The 25,409-nt window shown below is 43.0% G+C and overlaps 1 protein-coding gene and 1 long non-coding RNA gene across 2 annotated transcripts; one reads left to right on the top strand and one right to left on the bottom strand.

The window, feature by feature from the left end:
- Positions 1-2,221: 2,221 nt before the first annotated feature.
- evpla (envoplakin a) lies at positions 2,222-23,876 on the top strand. The gene is made up of 22 exons (XM_077015876.1): positions 2,222-2,497; positions 5,171-5,270; positions 5,580-5,734; positions 6,204-6,327; positions 7,283-7,414; positions 7,881-7,922; positions 8,099-8,260; positions 8,420-8,527; positions 10,788-10,883; positions 11,172-11,282; positions 11,557-11,703; positions 11,994-12,148; positions 12,795-12,892; positions 13,200-13,375; positions 13,965-14,140; positions 14,290-14,428; positions 14,600-14,793; positions 19,474-19,624; positions 19,753-19,836; positions 19,937-20,044; positions 20,169-20,261; positions 20,407-23,876. The coding sequence occupies exons 1-22, from the start codon at positions 2,436-2,438 to the stop codon at positions 23,173-23,175; spliced, it is 5,382 nt and encodes a 1,793-aa protein (XP_076871991.1). The 5' UTR covers positions 2,222-2,435; the 3' UTR covers positions 23,176-23,876.
- On the bottom strand, positions 4,449-6,272 carry LOC143522142 (uncharacterized). The gene is made up of 2 exons (XR_013132927.1): positions 6,133-6,272; positions 4,449-4,729 (listed from the first exon to the last, which is right to left on the bottom strand). It is a non-coding gene; the product is annotated as an uncharacterized LOC143522142 (long non-coding RNA).
- Positions 23,877-25,409: the final 1,533 nt, after the last annotated feature.

The raw sequence follows: 25,409 nt of genomic DNA, 5'->3' as shown, positions 1-25,409 counted from the left end.
GTGTGTGTGTGTGTAAAACTCTTCATGCAGGTTCACACAGGTCACTCTTATGCAGAAGTACTATTGTAACAGTATGTAGCTAAACAATTGTGCATGGGTGCACAATTCTAATTGTTTAATTTAATGAATCCCATAATGCCATTATTATATGTAACTCTATAGGCCATGACTGAGGTGCCCTTGAGCAAGGCATCTAACCCCAACTGCTCGCCGGGCTAGGGCTGCCCACCGCTCTGGGCACATGTGATCCACAGCCCCCTAGTAATCACTAGTGTGAGTGTGTGTTCTAACTGCACAGATGGGTAAAAAGTGGAGGACAAATTTCGATTGCGGTGAAAAAATCACAATTGACAAAATATGGCACATTTACATTTTATAGCCAGATATACAACTGCCATGAAATGTTGGTGACCGTATGCAGTATTTTTCTGTACAGCTCATTTGCACTACTGACTCCAGTTTAGTTTTGCAGAGATGTCAACGGTTGAGATTGTATAATTCATTGAGGAACACAGGACACTGGCGGGTGGCAGCCACACCCCTAGATGGTATTCCTTTCACATTCCCAGTTCTGTGAATCTGCAAGTCTCATATTTGCCGTGCTACACGAGGCCTCTACACATCCACAGTGCCACAAGCAACCCAAAATCTGCCCGGGGCAAAATGTGCATTCACGCAAGAGCAGAGTGAGATACTCACCCCCTTGGCTACTTGATTTCAGGCAGGTATGTGCGCGTCTCTGGGTGAGTGTCCCCCACGTGTCTCTGTGACCCCCCGGCATTCGGGGGAAAGGTCAAGATCGGGTGTCACATACCTTTGCACCTTATCTGATCTGATAGTCTTTTTTTCATTCAGAAAGACGCCTCTTTAATCATCATGTTTTCTAGGTAAGCATTTTATATTTGAGGTTTATATTTTGTTTTATTTTTTTTTATTTTATAAAATGTATATATTATATATATATATATATATATATATATATATATATAATTTCTATATATGAAAGGCGAGGGTGGAGGGGTGAGGTCCGCCTCACCCTCCCAGGTGAGTGTGCGGGCCAGTAATGCGGGTCGGCTGTCTCAGCCCTCGGAGAAAGTCGCCCCGCTGCATTCCAGCACACAGCCGTTCCCCACGGCAGCCCTGCAGATGTAGCCACCAGACACAAATGCTGCCTTTACAAAAAATGCTTTTGGAAAGTTGGTGAAAATCTAAGTTTTATGCATAAATAGCAATATAATTAAATTGTTATAAATTTTATGAATATACTGTATATGCTCTTAATGTACTCTATATATTATAAATATATAATTAGATATTTGCAATAAGAAATGTCCAGTGGTCACAATTGTGATTTAACATTTTTACATCTCATGTGAGCATGACAAATGTTACAACATAATGTTATTAAAATATTACAGATCATTTGAAGTTTATGTGTACCAAATATGCCAGTTGTGTCCGTACTATAACGTATTTGATTTCCTTTCGTTGAGCTCTGATTAAATTAATACTGCAGCTTCTGTCACCTGTATCAAATATGAAGTCCAAGGAAAACTATTAATTATATTATACTGAAGAGCTTCACAAAATCAAAACAATTTTGGTCACTATTATTAGCAGTGGGATTAAATGGTTTAACCCATTTAATCCTAAACATTAACTGTTTAGTGTTGGTTTATATTCAGGTGTCAAGTGATTTAATGGTTTTTTTCTATTATTCCATCTATAATTCTGATTGGGCAGCTTCGATGACACTATCTTCTGATTCTGAAGTATGTATTACAATCCACTTTTGGCAAGAAGTATTTTTGGTAGTGTTTTTGAGGTTTTCTTGACACTTTATAAACTATGATTCATAGTTTATACATAATGTTACTTGCACAATGCAAAATTCATTCATTAACATTAGTGGTTATTAAGATCAGACACTGAAATACACTGATCTTAATTCTCAGTGACTTGGATTAATTACTGTGTTTTAAATATAGATAAAGAATGTTGTTGACTTTTTGTCCTCAGTAAACATACTTTGGTCAGAATGACTAGAATCAGTGACAAGCCTGTGTGTGTCATGGGGCAGGTGGAGAGAGAGGGAGGGAGAGAGAGAGTGAAAGGGGAGAATGGAAGTGTAGAACAGGTCTACCCGGTCTTTAGGCATGTCTGGGTGTCGGCCAACACCTGTTCCTCTGGGCGGAGCAGGTACAAACAAACCTCCACTTTTAACAGTGGACGACACTTCAAGGGCCACACACAGCCAGGGACGTAGAGCGTGTGTGTGTATGAGCGCGTGTGTCTGAGAGAGAGAGAGAGAGAGAGTACACCAGTGCCCAAGCAGAGCAGGGAGTGTGTAAGGGCCACGCGGGACAGACTGCGGGACAGAGAGCATCGCATTCACACTGTGACAAGGCGTCTGTCGCCTCACCAGAACACGCAGGATGTTCAGGAAGAAAGAGAACGGCAAGGAGGCCACCCTGAAGGGCTCCGCCAAGGTGAACAAGTGAGTGTGTGCGCCTGCGTTTCCCGTCACGTCCAGTCACGTCCCGTCATGTCCTGCCACTGCTGGCAGGACTCGGATTATTGAAGATGTGGTCAGAGCGCATCGGGAGCCAGGTTATTACGGAGGCGCAAAGTTTCATTGAAAGAGTTACAGTATTATTTTCAGCATATATCTTGTAAGTGATGTGTTGAAAGTTCTAACTCGCTTATCTGATTCGAGGTCATGTCGTTTCTGCAAAACTCTCCCTTCAGAGCACAGAGTATAAGTCCTAAAAATGAAACGTGCTGTTTTGGTCAAATTTTGTCCTTGTCTAATCTAATTCTGCACTGGGGGAAATTACTGTAGTGACTTTGTGATCCAAACCATCTCTCATCATCTATAACTGACTTCTGCGGTACCACTGGTGGTTTCCTGATCATTTTAGAGGTAACAGGTATTTAGAGGACCTGTGTGTTGAGGACCTCGCTATGGTATGAACAGAACAGGTAAAGCCTGATTCCAGGTCAACAGCTATAAATGATCCAAGACATTGGCTATGCGCAAGCCTTGATCAGAGATTAATCATGGCTCGTATGTGCTTGAGGGCACCGAGTCGGCCCGTACCGAGACTGTTGTGGTCCGACACGGCTTTGCTTTGGAAACACAGAACGCTGAGGCTTGATGGAGCCACCCAGCTGGTGGTAGAACAGGCTGCCAAACTGGTGCTTTAGCTCAGAACAAGCCTGTCCATCGGAGAGGTGGTGGGTGGAGAGATGTCGGGTGGAGAGATGTCGGGTGGAGAGGTGGTGGGTGGAGAGATGTCGGGTGGAGAGATGGAGAGGTGGTGGGTGGAGAGGTCGTCACAGTATCTTCATCAGGACTGTCTCACTCGTTATTCCACTGGGCGTTGGTCCATCTTTAATCACCATATTGCCAAAGCCTGTATTACCTGAAACCTCAAATAATAGTTTATTGTTTAGTCACTACGTTGTAGCTTGAGGAGCTGACCGTATAATCGTGTGTGTTCCTAGATCAAACACATCTTACCTTCATAAGTGGGAGATGTTTGCTAAAACTGCAGACAATTGCATTAAGGTCTCTGAGACCTTGAAAGATGAGATATTTAGGTGTAAGATATCGTATCTGTTTGTTTTTACCATAATAGAGAAGCATGAAGATCACTCGTGAGTCCGAGTCAAGTAGCTACAAAAGAGTACCATGACCCTGTGGGTGTGGGCTCTGCACAGTCCATGACTGGACCAGGAAGATCTTACAAACTCCATCAGGAGGAACCAATGACAATGTTCTGCAATGACACATGACCCTGTAGTCACCAGCATGATGACACATCCACATAACACCCCCCCCTCCCAAAATGATGGTTTGATTAATGCTAACATGGAACTGCCTGATTTAATCCAGGGGGGAAAGCCAAAATTACTAGCATTCATACATCAGTACAAGTGCTGCTATGTCATAGAATATCACTTCTACACATGGCTGTGTTTGTCATCATCACAGGTGAGGCTTGAAGTTAAAACAGCCTGTTCACACCTGTGTGGTGGTGCAAGCCTCTCAGTGCAGGTAGACAGGCAAAGTGGACGTAGTTGACTGGTGGACATAGTTGACATTGTATGGGACAAAAGGAGACAAGTCGGACCAGCCCGAGCTGATGAAAGACCGAGACGGGAGTAGTGCCTCTTCTGACTTGGCTGGTGTCACCTCAGTGAGGTGTGACTCATGGTGAGGGTGTGGACAGATCTGAGATCAGGTTCATATAACCCACTTTCCTGACCGAGCGACATGTCATGTCCTCAGCAGCATGTACCTAGTTTTATTGTAAACTGCTCTGAAGTATTACGCACACTAAGAGATCTGGGAAGCCAGATCTGGGGGTAAAACTCAGCGTTTGCTGTTTACACTGCGGCTGGAATCAGTGGTTTATAGTTTTATCTGCTCAAAGACACCCACATTAAATTGTGCAAGTTTTATTATTAGTTGATAGACATCAAATAAACGAGCTGGTATGGGTAGGGTCGCATTCTACACCTCCCACTTCTGCAACGTATTCATTTCTAAAAGTCCTCATATCAACAAACTAAGAGAGTAGAAAAACGACAGCGTGGAATGACAGCTCTCCTCCAACAGATCCACTCTTCTGCTTCGTCATTCCCACCCAACTGGGTTGTCCTGCTTCATCTAGCCCAACCTGCTGGAGGTCATGGTAACTTCTCCCACCTGTTTAGGACCAGTCTGCACACACAGCAGAGTAACAAACTCAAAGATGTCCGTCAGTGGTGCAAAAAAAACAAGCTCGTGCTTAGTTTTTGCTAGTTTAGAAATTCAAAGTTAATTTCAAAGTTGATGATTGCAAGAGATCAAGAGTTAACAGTTACACAGTTCTTGAACACTAGGGTTAGAGTTAGGGTTTAGGGTTAGGTTTTAGAGTTTAGGGTAGGGTTAGGGTAAGAGTTGGGGTTAGGGTCATGAACCACGTCAGCACCCATTTTACTCCTCAGCAAGCGGAAGGCCTTTCAGCTAATTCACATGTGTAAACTATCTAAGTGGGCCAGCCCAGGGCTGTGAGGGCAGTGATCCAGCATGTGGAACCACACCAACAACATATTACAGTTCCACTTTAAGAATGTTGCAGGTTGAACTTTCACCTTAACCTCTGACCCCAAACCCTTGCAGGACTCAGGCCAACGACCTGGCCCTGCTGATAGCGCGTATGCAGAAGCACGCCGACACGGTGGAGAAGGACGTGCTGAAAGCTGAAGAAGTGCTGGTTGTGGTGAGAACACCTTTCAGTCTTCTTTGAATATTGATATTTCTAGACATTTCTCCTGCCCCTCACCTCTTCTCTCTCTTTCTCTTTTATGGTATTTTTTAGAGTGCCTCTCTGTTTCTCTCTGTTAGTCTCATTCTAGTCTCCTTTTTGTCTTTGCCTTTTTAAGCTTCCTTTGGCAGGAGACAGTGATGTTTCACAAAGGACATTTTCTTTCATCTCTGAACTATTGATGTAATGGGGACTATTCACAGACATCTTTCGATTTCGATTTACATTTCTATCTGTCTCTCTCTCTCTCTCCGTCTGTTTCAGGATGCAGAAAATGAAAAGAACAACAAACCACTGAAGCACCAGAAGGTTGCAGCGGACAACCTGTCAGAGGCCGAAGGTCTCCTGAAAGACCTCTTTTTGGATTTGGACAAAGCCAGGAAACTAAAACACCCACAGGCTGGGGAGATTGAGAATGAGTAGGTACCCTGTGTGTGCTGAATACTGAACTACAGCTGACTCTAAAAGACAGCATTGATAGCCATGATTGACTCTGGGATTTGAAGTTCTTTTCAAAGAACTGATTCATTCTATGAGAATGAATCAGCCACCAAGAAAACAAACAATTACCACAAAGCTATAATATACCTATTATACCTATTACCTAATACCTATTAGACATGGAGCTTACAGTCTAATTTTAGCATTTGTTGTTCTAAAGCCAAGTAGGCAAATTGAAAAATGGCACTGACTTAGCACGTCACAATTTATTCTCAAGGTAATTCCAGTGCTTTTATATTGTTTGTTGATAATTGTATGAATGTACCACTGAAGTATGAATCAGTGCTTAATCTCTAAACTCCACCAGGTTGCTCACCAGTTCTGCACATTCAGTAGCGTCTAATAGGCCTTCCCGAGGAGTCACTCCTGTCTTGTTATTTTGTGTAGCGTGACGCGTCTCCACGAGCGCTGGCTGAAGGACTGTATGTTCTACCGGGAGGTCTACGAGCCCATGAACGAGATCGGCCTGCAGCCTCGCATTAACTGGGCCCAGGTGTTCAGCCAGAAGCAGGTAATGAGCTTAGCCACACCCCCAAGTCCCGCCTCCCAGTGGCAGTCACTCATAGGCTGTGTTCGAAATAACCTACTACACTGGATACTGCATACTGCACTCAGTATACTGGATACTGCATACTGGTAGAAGTATGCAGTACAGTTTCCAGTATGCGACAAAAGCAAAGCATACTACGGGGTCATATGAACGTAGCGTGGCATGATGGGATGCAGTACACCACAAAGATAGCTCTGTTCGCGTACTGGAATATTTTGCGGAAGTAGTATGTCATTCGGGGATGTTTCGCGTACTGGAAAAATTATTTTTAATCGCATACTGCATACCGATTTGGGGCCCAAGCAGTACGCCAGGAGTATGTAGTAGGCCACAGTCTGGGAAACCCACATCATGCTGTGATTTTCTTGTTTTTTTTTAAACAATCTGTTTATTAGGGTTTTGGCAATTTTGTACAAATGCAAACATGGAAATCAAAAAGGAGAGAAAGCCCCCCCCCCCCCCCCCCCCCAAAAAAAAGGATAATAATTAAAATAGAATAAAGTTAAAATAAATGAAACACAAAGTTCCCAATATATAGGAGTCATAGTTGAGGACATCAGAAAGATCATCTAATAATATGAGAGGAGAAGATCTTAAAAGTGTTAGCAATTAGCGATGAGAGAAAACAGATTGGCCGTGGTTTTCTACCCCCATTCATTGCCTAATACTGTGTTTTTTAGTATGGCCAATCACAAACAACTACTTATGCGTTCGTTAATGCATGATCAGGTCAAACCTCTGTAAAAATGTGAGGTACTATTACAGATATCTGTAGATACACACTAGGAATATTTCCACCGAGGTCCATTTGATGTAACTGTCCAGGCTCTGACCTGTTACACACTCCCACCCAGTCACACGCTCAAACAAGCTTCTCCACATGGGTTACATGTGTGTGAACACGATTGTTTTACAGAAAGAGGTCAACTCGGAGGCATATGGGCCCACCTTGGCAGACCTGGAGAAGCAGATTGCAGCTCATAACATCCTGCATAAGGAGATTGAGGCCTACAACACCCAGCTCAGTCCAGGGAGCACCAGCTCTAAGGTTAGCACTATTAGCACTGTTAGCTATGTTAGCACTGTTAGCTATGTTAGCGCTGTTAGCTATGTTAGCGCTGTTAGCACTGTTAGCTATGTTAGCACTGTTAGCAATGTTAGCGCTGTTAGCACATTTCCTGTTTGATCAGCCTCTTCAACGCCTCAATCACTGTGGGAAGCACATGCTAACCGCTAACGTTGCCGACGTTGAGATGTTTAGTTTCCACAGAATAACAGACTTCATTCATATTCTCAAGAGGAATTTCAACCTGTTTCTCCAGTTTTGTAGTTTATTCGCATTATTACATTTTTTAAATTCACATGTACGTTCAGACATTGCTATTCTCAGAACCAGTTCCTTTTACTCTGTTTATATGTCCCCACCTGAATATGTGAACGTCTGTAGGTCAGTGTTGTTAATTGAAAATTAATCTCAATTTCACCATATAACATTTTGCACTCTTCCATTTCAGGAACAATATGCAGACATTAAGAAGCAGTACAGTAATCTATTGGTAAGACATAGCTATAGTGTGCATGTGTGTGTGTGTGTGTGTGTGTGTGTGTGTGTGTGTGTGTGTGTGTGTGTGTGTGTGTGTGCATGCGTGCGTGTGTGTTTGTGTATGTGGATAAATCCAAAGAACACACACACATCTCACCCCATTTGTCCTGCCGTGGCTGCTGTGTGCAGGATAACTCCAAGTGGAGACGTCACTACCTGAACAGCCTGTACGACTACATGCAGGGCTGCACTAAAGAGGTGGGCTACCTGAGCGCCGAGCAGGGTAAGATCCTGCAGCAGGACTGGAGCGACCACATCAGCGACCCGCAGGACGTCCGGCGTCGCTACGAGGTTCGTCTGCAGCCTGCGAGCGCTGTGCCATCGGTCCAGCGTCATGTGACATGACGGCGTGAGGACAGGCGGCTGGACGCGTCATAAAACCAGAAACATTACCTGATGTTTGAAAAAACCATTTAAAATGAAGCATCATTTCAATGTGGTTTGGTGTAGAATTTTAAAAGCAACAGCCTGCTGTCTCACGAGTCGGAGGTCAACAAGCTGCAGGACGACGGCGATCGACTGGTTGAGATGCAGCACCCGGCTGCAGACACCATACAGGTGAGAGACACCAGTTCTGCACCGTAGCTTTAATGTACAGGTGAGAGACACCAGTTCTTCACCGTAGCTTTAATGTACAGGTGAGAGACACCAGTTCTGCACCGTAGCTTTAATGTACAGGTGAGAGACACCAGTTCTGCACCGTAGCTTTAATGTACAGGTGAGAGACACCAGTTCTGCACCGTAGATTTAATGTACAGGTGAGAGACACCAGTTCTTCACCGTAGCTTTAATGTACAGGTGAGAGACACCAGTTCTGCACCGTAGCTTTAATGTACAGGTGAGAGTCACCAGTTCTGCACCGTAGCTTTAATGTACAGGTGAGAGACACCAGTTCTGCACCGTAGCTTTAATGTACAGGTGAGAGACACCAGTTCTGCACCGAAGCTTTAATGTACAGGTGAGAGACACCAGTTCTGCACCGTAGCTTTAATGTACAGGTGAGAGACACCAGTTCTTCACCGTAGCTTTAATGTACAGGTGAGAGACACCAGTTCTGCACCGTAGCTTTAATGTACAGGTGAGAGTCACCAGTTCTGCACCGTAGCTTTAATGTACAGGTGAGAGACACCAGTTCTGCACCGTAGCTTTAATGTACAGGTGAGAGACACCAGTTCTGCACCGAAGCTTTAATGTACAGGTGAGAGACACCAGTTCTGCACCGTAGCTTTAATGTACAGGTGAGAGACACCAGTTCTGCACCGTAGCTTTAATGTACAGGTGAGAGACACCAGTTCTGCACCGTAGCTTTAATGTACAGGTGAGAGACACCAGTTCTTCACCGTAGCTTTAATGTACAGGTGAGAGACACCAGTTCTGCACCGTAGCTTTAATGTACAGGTGAGAGACACCAGTTCTGCACCGTAGCTTTAATGTACAGGTGAGAGACACCAGTTCTGCACCGTAGCTTTAATGTACAGGTGAGAGACACCAGTTCTTCACCGTAGCTTTAATGTACAGGTGAGAGACACCAGTTCTGCACCACTTACCGTAACTTTAAGGGCAGCAAACAGATAACACAGTTGCATTTTACACATAAGACAAAACTATTCAAATTCCTTACGAAAAACAAGTACATGTCAGGCCCGTAGCCAGGGGGGATCGAAGGGTTCGTTCGATCCCCCCCCCCTCCCCCGCACCCTCCCTCCGTACACACGTGCCCCTCAAGATAGGTAGGCTATTCAATGAATGAATTGTTAATCTCCGGTGAATATATAGACGAACAAATAAGGACAGCAACAACAGACTCACAACAAACTTATAACCGTGTTGCCAACTCTCACGCAATGAGCGTAAGACACACGCATTTGACCGTTTTCACGTGCTCACACGCCATACATCCGATTTCTCACGCTGAAAAAAAAATCTAGTTTATTTATCTCCGATCTACATCTGTGATTCAATGAGTTACTATTTCGCTCTGGCGCCAACCACCGGCGATCGATCGCTTTAAGCCAGGTTCACACTACACGACTTTTCAGTCGTCAGGTTCAGTCGCCGACTGCTAGATATTAAACATGCTAGATATCTGCCGGTCGTCCGCGATGAGTCGGCGACCAGTCGGCGACGGCTCGGCGAGCGTTTTTCAGCAGTTCACACTACACGAAATGAGCGAGCGACGAGTGATCGCCGATTTGCCTCCGCCGATTTGCCTCCGACCACAGTTTCTGTGGTCTACAAAAAACACAAAAAACAGTCGGCGACTGAAAAACCAGCCTAAAATCGTGTAGTGTGAACCGGGCATTAGGCGCAGCATAGACGAAACATATAAGACATAACACCCCCGCCAACGTTTGACACACACACCACACCACCCACCCCCGCCCCCAAATCAAATCTCAGTCCTAGTGATTTTGAAAAGTTGGCAACCTTGCTTATAATGAATAAAATATGTGTAAATTAAAAGGTTTGAAGTGTGCTCGTGTATTTAAGGGGCATTGGAGTAGAGAGCATTAAGTCCACGTTTGGGGGGAAAAAGATCCCCCCCATCAGAATGCTGGCTACGGGCCTGCATGTCATGGAATCGTCCTCAAAAACTCTCAGAATGGATTTAAAAGTATTCAAAGAAATTAACTCAGTTAATTTCCAATGTTTCTGTAACAAGTTCCATGTATGAGGTGCAGAGACAAATAAGATATGTTGTAATGGGTTTTAGGGTGAAAATGGAAGTGGTAAATGTCAAAAAATGGAATACATTAGTTAATACATTGCTTCAAAGGAAACCTCTGCCATAATAAAAAAAATAATAAACATTTTTCAGGCTCAGAGAGACATAGTGAGGAATGAATGGCAGAAGTTCCTGAACCTCTGTATCTGCCAAGAAACCCACCTGGACAATGTGGACGAGTACAAAAAGGTAAGTAGATATGGGAGGAGGCTGAGGTGAACAGCCTGGAGCACGTCAGGTCCGCTATTCCATTATACTTCTCTAGTTCTCTAACTCAGTGGCCTATATGAATTCAGCAGCAGAACCATCAGAACCGTCAAACGAGGTCATTTTTGTATATATCAAAATGATCAATTCCTTTCTATATAAAGTGTCTTTGAAATGAGAATCTAGTGATCTAATTCATGGCAAATAAATGTAGGTGACAGTAAAAGATTGATATGATGTGTATGGTTTATCTTTTTCTGTTTTGGGCAGTACCAACTGGATGCTGAGACCTTGTCTGAAAACTTGTCTAGCCTCAATTCTACTCTGGAACCCAAAGCTCTCGCCAACAAGACAAACACAGAGATCCAGATGGTGCTAGAGGTAAGCACCCACAAACCTAATACCGACGGCCTCGTTAAAAGCAGAGCAATGCAAAAATGTTTGAGCATCTTCATTTAGGTTTTCCTTGCCACACATTGGAATATTCAGGTAGAAGATAAATGTGCAATTAAAAAAATCTATAAAACCTAAATTAAGTATTGAACTCATTCAGCAAAGCGCAGTCTGGTCTGCATACTGAAACAACCTGTGGACACTCTTCCTCTATCTCAATCTGTCCATTCCTCTCTCTTTCCCCCTCTTCTCCCCGGTGTAGGCGGAGGAGAGACCTCTCCAGCGTAGCGAGCAGCTTCTGGCCGACCTGAGGAAGCGGAGTACCACGATCGCTCCGCTCAAACTCCGCCGCTCTGCCCCAAACAGACCCATCACGGTGGAGTCCCTGTGTGACTGGAACACCCCCAAGGTCTGGCCCCCCGCCTGCGTCAGACACTGCAGTTAGCGTGTATATCACATTCTTAAAGCTGCCAGAACCGCCTTAGCAGTTTTAGATTTGCGGCACAAGGCTTAAACTAAGTACATAGTTAAATTAAGTACATAGTTAAAACGTGGACTGAATAAACAGAGGCTATAACAAGGGAAGCTTTTAACAGGCAAAGACAGTTGATTGCGTACTTTGATCGGTTTTCAGAAAACCAGGCGAAGCTAACTTCAAAGCCTACGTTTATTTGACTTAAACCTTTATGTACATTCCAGGCTTCCATATCCAGAGGGGACAAGTTAACTTTAAAGTCCAACTCCAACAATGCCAACTGGGACGTGCAGTCCACCAACGGGACTACCAAGACCATACCTGGAGTTTGCTTTCTGATTCCTCCACCAGACCCAGAGGCCATCAACAAAGTAGATCTGTAAGGAGAAAAAAAACTTGCAGAATATGACTGCAGTGATGAGAAAGTTTCACCTTCAGTGTCATGTGCTGTGTACTGGTCAGAGTGTGTAACGGTTCATGTGCTGTGTACTGGTCAGAGTGTGTAACGGTTCATGTGCTGTGTACTGGTCAGAGTGTGTAACGGTTCATGTGCTGTGTACTGGTCAGAGTGTGTAACGGTTCATGTGCTGTGTACTGGTCAGAGTGTGTAACGGTTCATGTGCTGTGTACTGGTCAGAGTGTGTAACGGTTCATGTGCTGTGTACTGGTCAGAGTGTGTAACGGTTCATGTGCTGTGTACTGGTCAGAGTGTGTAACGGTTCTTGCTGTGTCACTGAGGTCCTGTCAGTACAGAAGTTTTGGTGTTGGCCTCAAATTACATAATAAATTGCAACAGCAGAGAAATACTATGAAATTAAAAAGACAGAAAAACAACAGAAAAAAACCATTGGGATGGAAGTATTTTATTGTGTGAATATACATGTGTCAAAAGGCAACAGTAGCTGATCCTTGTGTGTGTGTGTATATGTGTGTGTATGTGTGTGTGTGTGTGTGTGTGCGTGCGCGCGCGTATGTGTGTGCATGTGTGTGTTTGCGCGCGCGCGTGTGTGTGTGTGTGTGTGTAGGCTCGGTAAAGAGGTTGAGGATCTGAAGAAAAGGCGAGCGGCACTCAGATCCTCACTGAAGAATCAGGTCCCTGAATCCTCACGAACACTGAAATCAGGTAAGCAGCACACACACTATACACCCCCACATGACTCACATGCTATCATTTTCAACATGTGTCATGTTAAACAGCTACGGTTTCACAATCAGGAGGATGTTGTAATCAAGTCTCTAACATTTTCTTTAAGCTTTTTCTAGAGTAAGGGATCCCGTCATGAGCTAAGAAGTTCAACAGAAAAAAAAATTAAGACTTAATTTGTACATTAAGCTTTATATGTAGATAAAGATGCAGCACTGTCACTAATATTATTTTTACTATCATCATCGTCATCATCATCATCATCATCATCGTGTGTGTGTGTTAGCTCCTCCTGCAGGTATAGGCTTTGCGAATCCTAAGGCTACAGAGCTGAATGCGTCTCTCGATAAGATGAACAAGGACTTGGACAAAGCTGAGCAGGGCGTCCTGAACCGCCTGAGGACTCCACTGGACTCCAGTGATCCAGCTAAGGACCTTCTGAACCGCCTGAAGGAACAAGAGGTAAAGAGCAGCTTCAGAGGCGCCTGTAGTAGGATTCACGGACGTAATTTTGGGGGGGGGACATGTCCTCCCCCCACTTTTTCAAAAGCCGGTTTTGGTCCCCCCCCCCCAGTTTTTACGGTTAAAACCAAATATTTAAATAGCGACGAATCCATGTCCCCCCCCCACTTTTGAAATCAAAATTACGTCCATGGTAGGATTTAATTATAAATTATCACGAGATGTGTTAAAACCCCGCTGGTGTAAACCTCACGAGTCTCATATAACCATCACACGTTGCATAAGGTGTGTCCTGGTAGTTGTAGTCCTGGTAGTTGTAGTCCTGGTAGTTGTAGTCCAGGTAGTTGTAGTCCAGGTAGTTGTAGTCCTGGTAGTTGTAGTCCAGGTAGTTGTAGTCCTGGTAGTTGTAGTTCTGGTACTTGTAGTCCAGGTAGTTGTAGTCCAGGTAGTTGTAGTTCTGGTACTTGTAGTCCAGGTAGTTGTAGTCCAGGTAGTTGTAGTTCTGGTACTTGTAGTCCAGGTAGTTGTAGTGCTGGTAGTTGTAGTTCTGGTAGTTGTAGTACATTATTGATTGCTGGTCATCCTGCAGAAATCTGCTGCAGCGCTGCGACAGCTGGATCAGCAGACGGCAGCAGCACAGAAGGATCTGGGGCCGCTGTTGTCGCAGGACAACGGACCTGTTCCATCCCTCCTGCCACAGAAACTGAATGAGACCAATAACAAGCAGGAGAGTCTCGCAGCTCTGAATGATCTCTACACCAGGAAGTACGTGACCGAGAGTACAAACAAAACATTTACTAACTGTTCTTGAAAAACAAAAGGGTGCGGTGACCCTTTAAATATCTAGCACCACATCCAAACACTGGTTTGGATTTCTACAGTACGTCTTGCCTAATTAACCTGTGCTTACACAGGGCAAACGCATCCCTGAACTTGGAAAATCAGATAAAGAGGGTGGATGGAGCTGTTTCTGGCTTTGAGAAACAACTGAGTAAAGACGGTGCCGTCCCAGACGCTCCAAATGCGATCCAGAACCGCATGCAGGAACTGAAAGTAAGTAAAAAAAAGTTAAATCAAGCATTAATGCAACATGTAAGACTCTCCCCCCCCCCCTCCTCATCTCCTGGCTGCACGTGACTAATACCTTGAAACCTTGAATCCTTTTTTTGTCATTGCCCTTGGCCTTTGAAACGGTGGTTGCTAGATGTTGCTGTCTCAACCCAGGACTTGAAGAAAGACGTGACCGCTGCCCAGCCTGAGATGCAGAAGCTGGCCAAGGACTTGGAAACCACAGAGAAGCTGTGCAGCTCCATTCAGCAGGGCCATCAGGAGTACTGCCCGGATATACGCAGACAGGAGGCTAAAGTTAAAAGCCTGCAGTGTCGTTACGCTAATGTCAACAACCAGATAACTGAGAGGTATGTGGGAAGGGTGGATGTAGCCATCAAAGGAGACATAGCTAGTACGGTGCACAAATGAAAGTATAGTGTAAGACCTGATTAATGAATTATAATAGAAAGACCCTGAGATGTGTCCAAATATCAGTAGTAAAATATGAGATAAATAGATTATAAGTGTGATGTCACATAGAACAAAGGCAGCAGGAGGCGGAGCTAGACCTGCAAAGTGTTTGTCAATAGCAATGAAATATTCAAATGAGCAGCTCTATGGAAAACTGAGAAAAGCGCAAAGCACTTGAACAGTAGTTAAAGGCCAAATGAAGTCAAAACGAATGCAGTCAGCAGTCTGTATTTCTCTCTCTCTTGTACTCCCGACGTGGAGCATCATTGGATTCACCAGTTAGTTGGTTGCTCCCGACTCAGGGGGGTTCGACAGGTACAATGGAGGCTGATATCCTAGTACACACTCAAAGGGGGTCAGTCCAGTGCTTCAGATCCAGGCTGCTACAGGACCTGGGTGGAAACGAAAGCGGACTTAAGAGCCTCGAATGCTGGCTCCTCCCCCCACTTAAGCAGCTTTGCTCCGCCCCTGAGCAGGTCATTAAAGGGTCTAGCCAGGGCGCTAAGTGATCTGATGAAGCGATGGTAGAAATTTGCAAACCCCAGAAACCGCTGGAGCCCACAGTGTGTCTGGGGTCTCTTCCATTGGACCACTGCCTCCACCTTACATGTTTGCATGTAGGCCTGTGTTGAAAAAAATCGATTTTCCGATTCAGAATCGATTCGCATATGATGATCTGATAATCGATTCGTACGTCCAAAGATCGATTTTTTAGTGAACTTTTACCCCCGCCTCGTCACTGAATTCACGCAGGCGTGCTCGGTCTAACTAACTGTAAAACGACTTGGTGTCGGACAGTGCCGGTGTTCTGTCGATTTTTCCTACCCATCGAAAATTCATACCAAGGCTTACTGCGCATGCGCAAGTCGCTTTTACGTCACTATTTTGGTGGCCGCCTACTACACCCATCGATTTTTCCTGCCTGCTTGCGAATTTCAACAGTGCAGTACTATTTAGTCCTTTCAATAGTGCAGTAAGTTAATTTCTTGTTTATAATTTCTTCTTTGTTTGCAATTGCAATGTTTTCAACTGTGCATTAAGTTAACTAGTTGACTAAAATGTTTTAAACAGCGCCATTTTACTACCTGTATTACCTATTTATAGGGACTTGGATATTTCCGCATGACAATGATTGAGCCGTGTATACACTAATACGCAAAATAAAACTTTTATTTTAAAGCTCATCCTACTTTTTAAACGCTGATTTGCGCTACATTACGACGTTTCCATAAGGTAAACAAACTAAGAGATACTACAATACTACTTTTTAAACGCCAATTTGCGCTACATTACAACGTTTCCAAAAGGTAAACAAACTAAGAGATACGTCTACAAATACTACTTTTTAAACGCTAAATTGCGCTACATTACGTTGTTTCCATAAGGTAAACAAACTAAGAGATACGTCTACAATACTACTTTTTAAACGCTAAATTGCGCTACATTACGACGTTTCCATAAGGTAAACAAACTAAGAGATACGTCTACAATACTACTTTTTAAACGCTGATTTGCGCTACATTACAACGTTTCCATAAGGTAAACAAACTAAGAGATACGTCTACAAATACTACTTTTTAAACGCTGATTTGCGCTACATTACGACGTTTCCATAAGGTAAACAAACTAAGAGATACGTCTACAAATACTACTTTTTAAACGCTTATTTGCGCTACATTACGACGTTTCCATAAGGTAAACAAACTAAGAGATACGTCTACAAATACGCGATGCCAACGGACACGGTAGGAAAATTCGACAAGGTAGGAAAATTCGACAGACTAGTCTATAAATACTCGCTGCCAGCTGATACGGTAGGAAAATTCGACAAAGTAGGAAAATCCGACAGAACACCGGTAACGACGATAGTCAAATCGGAAATCTAAAAACAGAAGGACAGTTTATCCAGTGTCAGTGACTATTTACAGTTAGTCCGTGTCACTGACCGTTTACCCAGTGTTTTTACAGTTTAAAAAAGTTAAAAATGTTCTTGTAACGTTGGGCGCAAGGTGATGGACGAGACAGAATCCTTTGCACTTTCCAAATCGTTAGTTTATTACATTTACCGAAGCGCTGCCAGCGCACATAAAACACGTTTACATAGAACATGTGTGACTCAAACAACGACGAGCACAGGACGCTGCGCGAACACACAAACCCCACGTGACGAGACGAGCCACAGGTGAGACCAGTGACTGTATATACGGTCTCTGGGTGAGACGGATTATCACAAGACGCCAGAGGTGGGGACTCGAGTCACATGACTTGGACTCGAGTCAGACTCGAGTCATTAATATTAAGACTTTTGACTTGACTTGAGAAAATATTCAGAGACTTAGACTTGACTTGGACTTTTACACCAATAACTTGGGACTTGAATTGGACTTGAACCTGTTTACTTGCAAAGACTTGATTTTTTTTACCCCAAATCTAAATTTTAAAGCGCATATTAATATTTATAAAGTACGCCCCATTAATTTCATTTCCGTCCTTTTGACGCAGACCGGTCCTCTGCTTTTCCACACTCTGTACGTGTGTGTGTGTGTGTGTGTGTGTGTGTGTGTGTGTGTGTGCATGAGCTGCAGCACAACCAATCAAATGGGGGGGTCAGCGAACGTGAATTGTTACCGGGCGGGGTGTAAAATGGACACAAATTAAGTATTATATCGCGATCGATCGATCGCCAGTGGTTGGTGCCAGAGCGAACTAGTAACTCATTGAATCATAGATATGGATCAGAGGTAAATAAACTAGATTTTTTTTTCGGCGTGAGATATCGGAAGTGTGGCGTGTGAGCGTGTGAAGACAGTCAAATGCGTGTGTCTCACGCTCAATGCGTGAGAGTTGGCAAACCTGGGTTCTGTATCTGAACTCGGGGAAGAGAGCCTCTCTCTGTCACCATCATATCCAGTTCTATCTCAGCATGGATTGTGTATTTGAAGACATCTACGTCGAGAAAAAAATATATTGACAAAAGTAGAATGAGTTTTCAGCTATGGGGACATCATTCTACGGCCTCATCGTGCACAAATGACATAGCCTACAGACTTTTGGCCAGTTTGGTCTTTTGCAAATGCAATGCAGAATAGTTTACTGAAATGTCTAAAGTTGCAGATTCCTGTTAATTGTTCAGTTCTTATATTTGTTTGTCTTGTGTCACTCACACATGGAGACACATGTTCTCCAAGAAACCAGATAAGAGAAGAGAGGGAAAAATGCTGTTATGGTTCTTTGTATTGTACTGTGAAAATATCAGCACTTTTTATTTGAAGATGGAGTTCTACTTATGACTTTTTCACAGAATATTTATTTCTGGAAAATTGTAGTTTAAAGTATGAATATTTTTGCAGCTAATTTTAACAAATTGAACTGTGCAATAAAGAGGTGTAATAAAAAATTTTTTTTATACTTCGTGTTTTCAGTTGCACATGTTTTATCAAGATTTGAGGAGAATACAGATTTTAAAAAGAACACATGTCTATTATTTACATTTAAAATATACCTGCAACATTGGTTAAAAAAAAAAAAAAGACTCGAAAGGACTTGAAATTCCAAGTTTCAGACTTGGGACTTGACTTGACTGTTGCCTGTCTTGACTCGAGACTTGACTTGACTGTCTTTGCTTGAGACTTGACTCGAGACTTGACTTGAGTTGACTGTCTTTGCTTGAGACTTGACTCGGGACTTGAGGATAAAGACTTGGACTTACTTGAGACTTGCAAAACACTGACTTGGTCCCACCTCTGCAAGACGCACCCGCACCCACGGAGATCCACAGACGCAGACGAGTAGACGCAGACAACGTTAACACGCCCAAAAGGGAGGGGTCGGGAACCGTAACATGACAGTTCTGTTCTTATATTCGCACTTTAAAGAAAAATACACGTTTACATTTTATACTTTCAGTTTATTAAGTGTGAGCACTTTTAAAATAAAAATGCATTTCGTAGCAACAGCTTTTGGGTGAATTCTTAATTATTTCAATCATAATAATAATGCACTGGTTAGTGTCCCAGTAGGAGCCCACTGTTGCAGATATAGACACCTCAAAGATGTCCTCTGTTTATTGTCCTGGATTACCTTTCTTGAAGGTAGATTTATGATGACCCTTTTCACCAGTCTTCCAGCCATCAGTAACTACCAACTACCAGTAACTATTTGCTGATTAATATCGATATAATACTAGTTTTAACATGTTGCTTCTGTACATAGTCAGGAAACAGCTCAAATACATTTTAATAACACTAAACCCTGAATTGGATCGAATCGGATCGAATCGATTAAATCGGATTAAATCGAAATAAATCGATTCTTAATCTTCAGAATCGGAATCGGATCGATTCTTGGAATTTGAATCGATACCCAGCCCTATTTGCATGCCTACGGAGCCCTGCCTGATAATGTAACCCAGGAAGTCTCTCTCAGTGAGATGAAACTCGCAGTTCTCCAGCTAATCGGGTGATTAGGAACGAGGGAGTGACATATGAGAGGCGTGTCGGGCTGTGGGTGTCTCCCCAGAGGATCTGGGCCGGCCTACCACTACAATAAGCATGAATTGTTCTTCATTTTCTTTATAGGGAGAACCTTATGCAAGCGGCTTCCACCAAAAACCAAGACTTTCAAAATGCTTCGAACTCACTCAGCACATTCCTGGACAATCTACCGAAAAACAAGATCAACCCCAATGAAGATTTATCCCAGATCAGTGTAAAGCAGAGTTCCCAAGAGGTCAGTGGGTTTCACATATGGATGGATGCTACAACCAGAGGTCCTTTTAGACACCAGTACATATCTATAGGATAGTTACAGTGCACCTGAAATACCATCTGGTTACTAATCCCTTCTGTTTTCAACAGAGGGTTGTAGAGGACATTAGAAGGAAAGGTGATGATGTGGATAGGGTGGTTGACCTCTCTCAGGAGCTGCAAGATATCCTCAATGTAAGGTTACGTTTCTAGTGAATGTCAATGTTCCTATCTATAAAAAAGGTCCCTGACATTAGTCAACATATACCCTGTTTTTGTCTTTAATTCTGGGTAGGAATACGATGTTAATTCTGAAAAGTTCAAGGCTACCCTCAAAACCCCTGATGCAACAGATACTAAAAGGATACCCACATCCACCCTAGCGGACTCCGTGGCAAAACAGGTGGGGTAAACTTAGTTCAAACTGGTCTGTTAATTATAAGCCACTCATCAAATGAAATGTTTCACTCTTCCATTATCTTTCACTTTTCCATGTTTCACTTTTCCATTATCCTTTTGTGCTACAGGAAAAAGCACTAGTGAATCGTTATGCTAACACAGCAGCTGAAAATGACCAACTACTCAACCAGATGGACTTAGCCAAGAATCTTTCTGCTCAGGTACAAACATATTTAATACTTGAGTGTTTCCTGACCAATGTGTTTTGAGGGTTTTTAAAACTGCTAAGTGAGACATACTGAGTCTGATTGTTAATGATAATGAACAAATTTAGACAAAATGTTTTCCTTTGGTTTCCTTCTACAGAAAGAGGAGAAAATGGTTGTAGTACAACAGCAACACCAACAGCTACAACAACAGCAACAAAAAATGGTAGAGACTGACAGCTTACAGAAGCAGCTTAGCGATGAAAATGACAGGCGCGCCCGTGTTGAAAACGAACTTAAGATCTTCAAGGACAGGATGTATTTGCTGAGGAGCAGAAAAGGTGTTGAGCGTGTGGAAGAGAAAGAAGTTCTGCACTACTACCGCGATCCGAAACTCGAGTCGGATTTGCAGGAGTTTCAGAAGAACGTCCACGAGGAGGCCTTAAAACGCGCTAGAATACAAAGTGAGATCGAAGTACTTAGCAGACGGATCTCTAGTGTAGAAATTGATCGTAAGAACACCAAACCAAAACTAGTGACCAGAGAGATCACCGACTATGAGAGAGACCCACAATTGGACGTGGAGGCTACAAAACTGAGAGATGAGATAAGCAGATTACTAAATGAGGTGAAAATTAGACGGAGTGAAGAAAGTCAACTGAAAACAGAGGTGATCTTTTTGGAGCAGAAGAAGCCTAGCATCAAGGAGACGGTGGTACAGAAGGAGGTTATAAAAGTCCAGAAAGATCCTGAGATGTTAAAATCTGTCAGGGTAATAAAAATGGACATTGAAGATGAGGGTGAAAGGAGCAAAGCGCTGAACGGTGATATCTACCAAATAAAGACCCAGATCGGTGCCCTCGAGAAACTCATCCCTACATTACAGCCCAAAGTTGTGACCAAGGAGGTGAAGACGGTTGAAAAAGACCCTGTACTCATCACTGAATCCTCCAGGCTTCGATCAAATATAGAGGAAGAGAGGAACCAGAATAATTATCTCTCGAGGGAGCTGAGTGAACTTCAGTCACGGCATGTCCAAGTAGAACAACTCAAACCAAGGGTGGACGTCAAGGAGATCATCAATGAGATCTACAGGGTTGCTCCAGAGACTGAAGCGGAGATGGCACGACTGAGAAGAGAACTGCAGGGCAGTGCCAGACAGAGCTCTGATTTTGAGAGACAGATCAGTTTGCTCCAAACCGAAGTGAATGCTCTTCGTGCTCAGAAACCCAAGACTGAGTATAAAGAGGTGGTCCAAGAGGTTGTGAAAGAAGAACGCAGTCCAGAAAACGAAAGAGAGATTCAAAAACTCTCAGACCAAGTCTATAACCTTCAGAGGTCCTACAATTCTTCCCAAGATGACCTGAACCGTCTCAAGAAAGAGCGGGATGAATTGAAGTTTGAGAAGTCAAAAGTGGAGACTAAAGTAGTCACTAAAGAAGTTATCAAGCATATCAATGATCCACTGTTGGAGAAAGAGGCAGATCGCCTAAGGAGAGAGGTGCGCGATGAGACACAAAGACGTAGAACCATGGAGGAAATGGTATTTGATCTCCAGAATAAATGCATTCTGCTAGAGAGACAGAAACCTGAAGAGAAGTTGGTGGTTCAAGAAGTGTTGAGGTTAGAGAAGGACCCAAGACAACTTATGGAGGTTGACAGACTAAGCAGGAGCCTGGATGAGGAAATAAACAATCGCAGAAAGGCAGATCAGGAGGTGCAGCGATTGAGAGTCCTGATAGAGGATAAGGAGAGGGCTATTAGGGAAAATGATGAGAAGCAAAAAAGGATTCAGGTGGAGGCTGAGCTGATGCAAATCAAATCTCACATCTATGGATTGGAGAATGCTCCACCACCCGTTCAAGAGAATATTGTTATAGAGGAAGTTCTTAAGGTAGAAAGGGACCCTAAATTGGAGAAACTCAGCAGTGGGCTGAGGACAGACTTTGACAAGGAAAGCAACAGTGTTCTGCGGCTGGAGAGAGACATCAGGAATCTGAAACTCCAGATAGATATCCTGCAAAAAGAGAAGTCTTTTGAGAAAACGATCTACAAAGAGGTGGTCAGGGTGGAGAAGGACCAAGCGGTGGAGGCGCAACGCTCTCATCTTCGAGATCAGGTGATCCAGCAGAGAAACGGCAGACTGGACCTGGAGGATGAAATCCGTCGCGTTTCTGACAAACTGCAGAGACTGCAGAACAGAAGATCGGTTTCTTCTCAAGAGGAGACTAACCTGTCGCTTCAAAGGGACTCCCTTCTAAAAGAGAAGCAAGACCTCCAGCGAGAGCTGAGGACGCTGGAGACTGAGCAGAGAGAAATTAGCATCTCGTTCCAGCAGAATTCCAGGTTAATGAGTGAAAGAAGCCAACTCAACAGGCAAAAGAACATCAAGATGGAATCAGACCTGCAGCGTCTGGAGAGAGATATTCTGGACGAGAAAGACAGAATCTACAAGAAAGAGAAGATAATCACTGAGCTCCAGCACAGCTTGAAGAAAGAGGAAGCTGCCTTACAAACACGTACCCAGGAGAAAAACGTCTCGACCAAAATTACCATCATGGATCCCGAGACTGGTAAAGATATGTCACCGTATGATGCATACATCCAAGGGCTCATCGATCGCTCCCAGTACATGCACCTGGAAGAGCTGGAGTGTGACTGGGAGGAGATCACCACCATGGGACGTGACGGAGAAACGTCCGTGCTTCAAGATCGCAAGAGTGGCAAGCAGTACTCCATCAAAAACGCCCTTCGAGATGGCAAAGTGACACAGTATCAGTTAAAACAATACAAAGATGGCAGGATGCCCATTTCAGAGTTTGCCCTCCTTGTGGCAGGAGAAACCAAGAAGACTGCCCCATCCAGAGAGTCTGTCTATATCCCGTCATACCAAACCCACAGGGCCCCCCCCTACAGCGGCTACTCTTAAACGTGTTTACATGCAGTCGTGCAGTCTGCATGTTGTTACAATGAACTCTAATTGGCTCAGTGGAAATTATGTGTGTTTATAATCTTAATTTTTACTTTAATGATTGTACACCTCAATTATGTTGTAGTACAAAAAAAACATTTTTAAAGGTACTGAGTGATAGCTAATGGGGCCAGTTAGCAATACGCTAACAGGTAAATGGCTTTAGTATACGTACTAGCTTTTTTTTTTTGAGGGCATTCATTTAGGCTTTAACAATCCCTGCTGAGATGCTTGTTTACTTTTATGAAAAGATCATAATCTGTCAATATCTTATTTTACTTGGGATGATGGGTGGGTTTTATTTACTTTAAGTGTCTACAAAATTATTTAAATATTTTTAAAAATCCATCTTAAATGAAAAACATTCAAGTGTTAATTAAAATATTAAGGAATTAATTGTCTTGTCCTTTTTATTTAGTACATTCTGTGTTTTTACACCAAAGCAACCACAGCAGATCATAATCATACATTACTTATTCAGGGAATATAGTTTATTAAATTAAATATATAGAAATACAGACATCAGTACACATCAGTCTCAAATATAATACTTGATTTTGTCATACTGATTTATGAACAATATTCATGTACAAGTACAAACTGGATTCCAAAAAAGTTGGAACACTAAACAAATTGTGAATAAAAACTGAATGCAGTGATGGAGGTGTCAACATCTAATATTTTATTCAGAATAAAACAAATCACAGATCAAAAGTTTAAACTGAGAAAATGTATAATTTTAAGGGGAAAATATGTTGTTTCAAAATTTCATGGCATCAACAAATCCCAAAAACTTTGGGACAAGGCCATTTTTACCACTGTGGCATCTCCCCTTCTTACAACACTCATCAGACGTCTGGGGACAGAGGAGACCAGTTTCTCAAGTTTAGAAATAGGAATGCTCTCCCATTCACGTCTAATACATTCTATGCTCTCCCATTCACGTTGTTTACATTCGATTGTTCCTTTATTGAGAGTGTCGTTTCATTTTCTTTTATCTGTTGCTTTCAGTCTCTCAGCTTAAAAAATAGAAAACGGTTGCAGTATATAATATCCATGTGTTCAAAAATTGTTGGACTTCCACTTAGATCTTTGAGTGCATTGCACAAACAGTTAACACTGAAGAAAGGACAGTCTATTATTAATGATCCTTCGCATGCTCTTTATTACGAGTTTGAACTTTTGCCTCATGGCCATAGGCATCGTTGTCCTAGATGTCAGACAAAGTTCTCTGCATTAATGGTGCCTTTCCAGACATGCAAGCTGCCCATGCCACAAGCATTCATGCAACCCCATATCATCTGAATGGAGCGTTGATAACAACTTAGGTTATCCTTGTCCTCTGGTCCGGATGACATAATGTGTTCCATAATGAACTTCAAATTGTGACTCATCTGACCACAGAACTGTCTTCCATTTTGCCACACTCCATTTTAAAGGACCCCTGGCCCTGCGCAAATATCTGAGCTTGTGGACCTTGCTTAGAAATGACTTCCTCTTTGCACTGTAGAGTTTCAGCTGGTAACGGTGGATGACACGGTGGACTGTGTTCACTGACGATGCTTTCTGGAAGTATTCCTGAGCCTATTCTGTTATTTCCTTGACAGTGGCGCCTGTTTGAGGTGCAGTGACGTTTAAGGGCCCGGAGATCACAAGCATCCAGTAGAGTTTTACGGCCTTGACCCTTACGCACCGCGATTGTTCCAGATTCTCTGAATCTTTTGATGATGTTATGCATGGTTCATGATAACTTAGTCTTTGCTATTTTATACTGGTTAACACCATTCTGGCCACCAGCTTTCTGCACAACAATGGTGGAATTGGTGATCTTCCTACCATCTTGGCTTCAGAGAGACACTGACACGCTGAGAAGCTCTTTTTATACCCATGTTGTCAATTGACCTAATTAGTGTTAATTGGTCTTCCAGCTGTTCATTATATGCTCAATTTCCTTTTTCCAGCCACTTATTGCTACTTGTCTCAACTTTTTTGGGATTTATAGTCATTGTGAAATTTTGAATCAACATATTTTTCCTTTAAAATGTTACATGTACTCAGATTAAACTTTTGATCTGTCATCTACAGTCCCTGACATAAGTTCTGTCACTTATCCATGTTGTGGAAACAAAAGTTTATAACCTGACTTTAAATTCATCGATTGGTTTTAGAAATGACTCATATGAAAGCTGAAA

This window comes from Brachyhypopomus gauderio, chromosome 8 (genome assembly GCF_052324685.1).
Source record: "Brachyhypopomus gauderio isolate BG-103 chromosome 8, BGAUD_0.2, whole genome shotgun sequence".
Classification (NCBI taxonomy): Eukaryota; Metazoa; Chordata; class Actinopteri; order Gymnotiformes; family Hypopomidae; genus Brachyhypopomus; species Brachyhypopomus gauderio.
The sequence above is the reverse complement of the archived record's forward strand: the minus strand, read 5'-3'. Positions and strand labels throughout refer to the sequence as shown.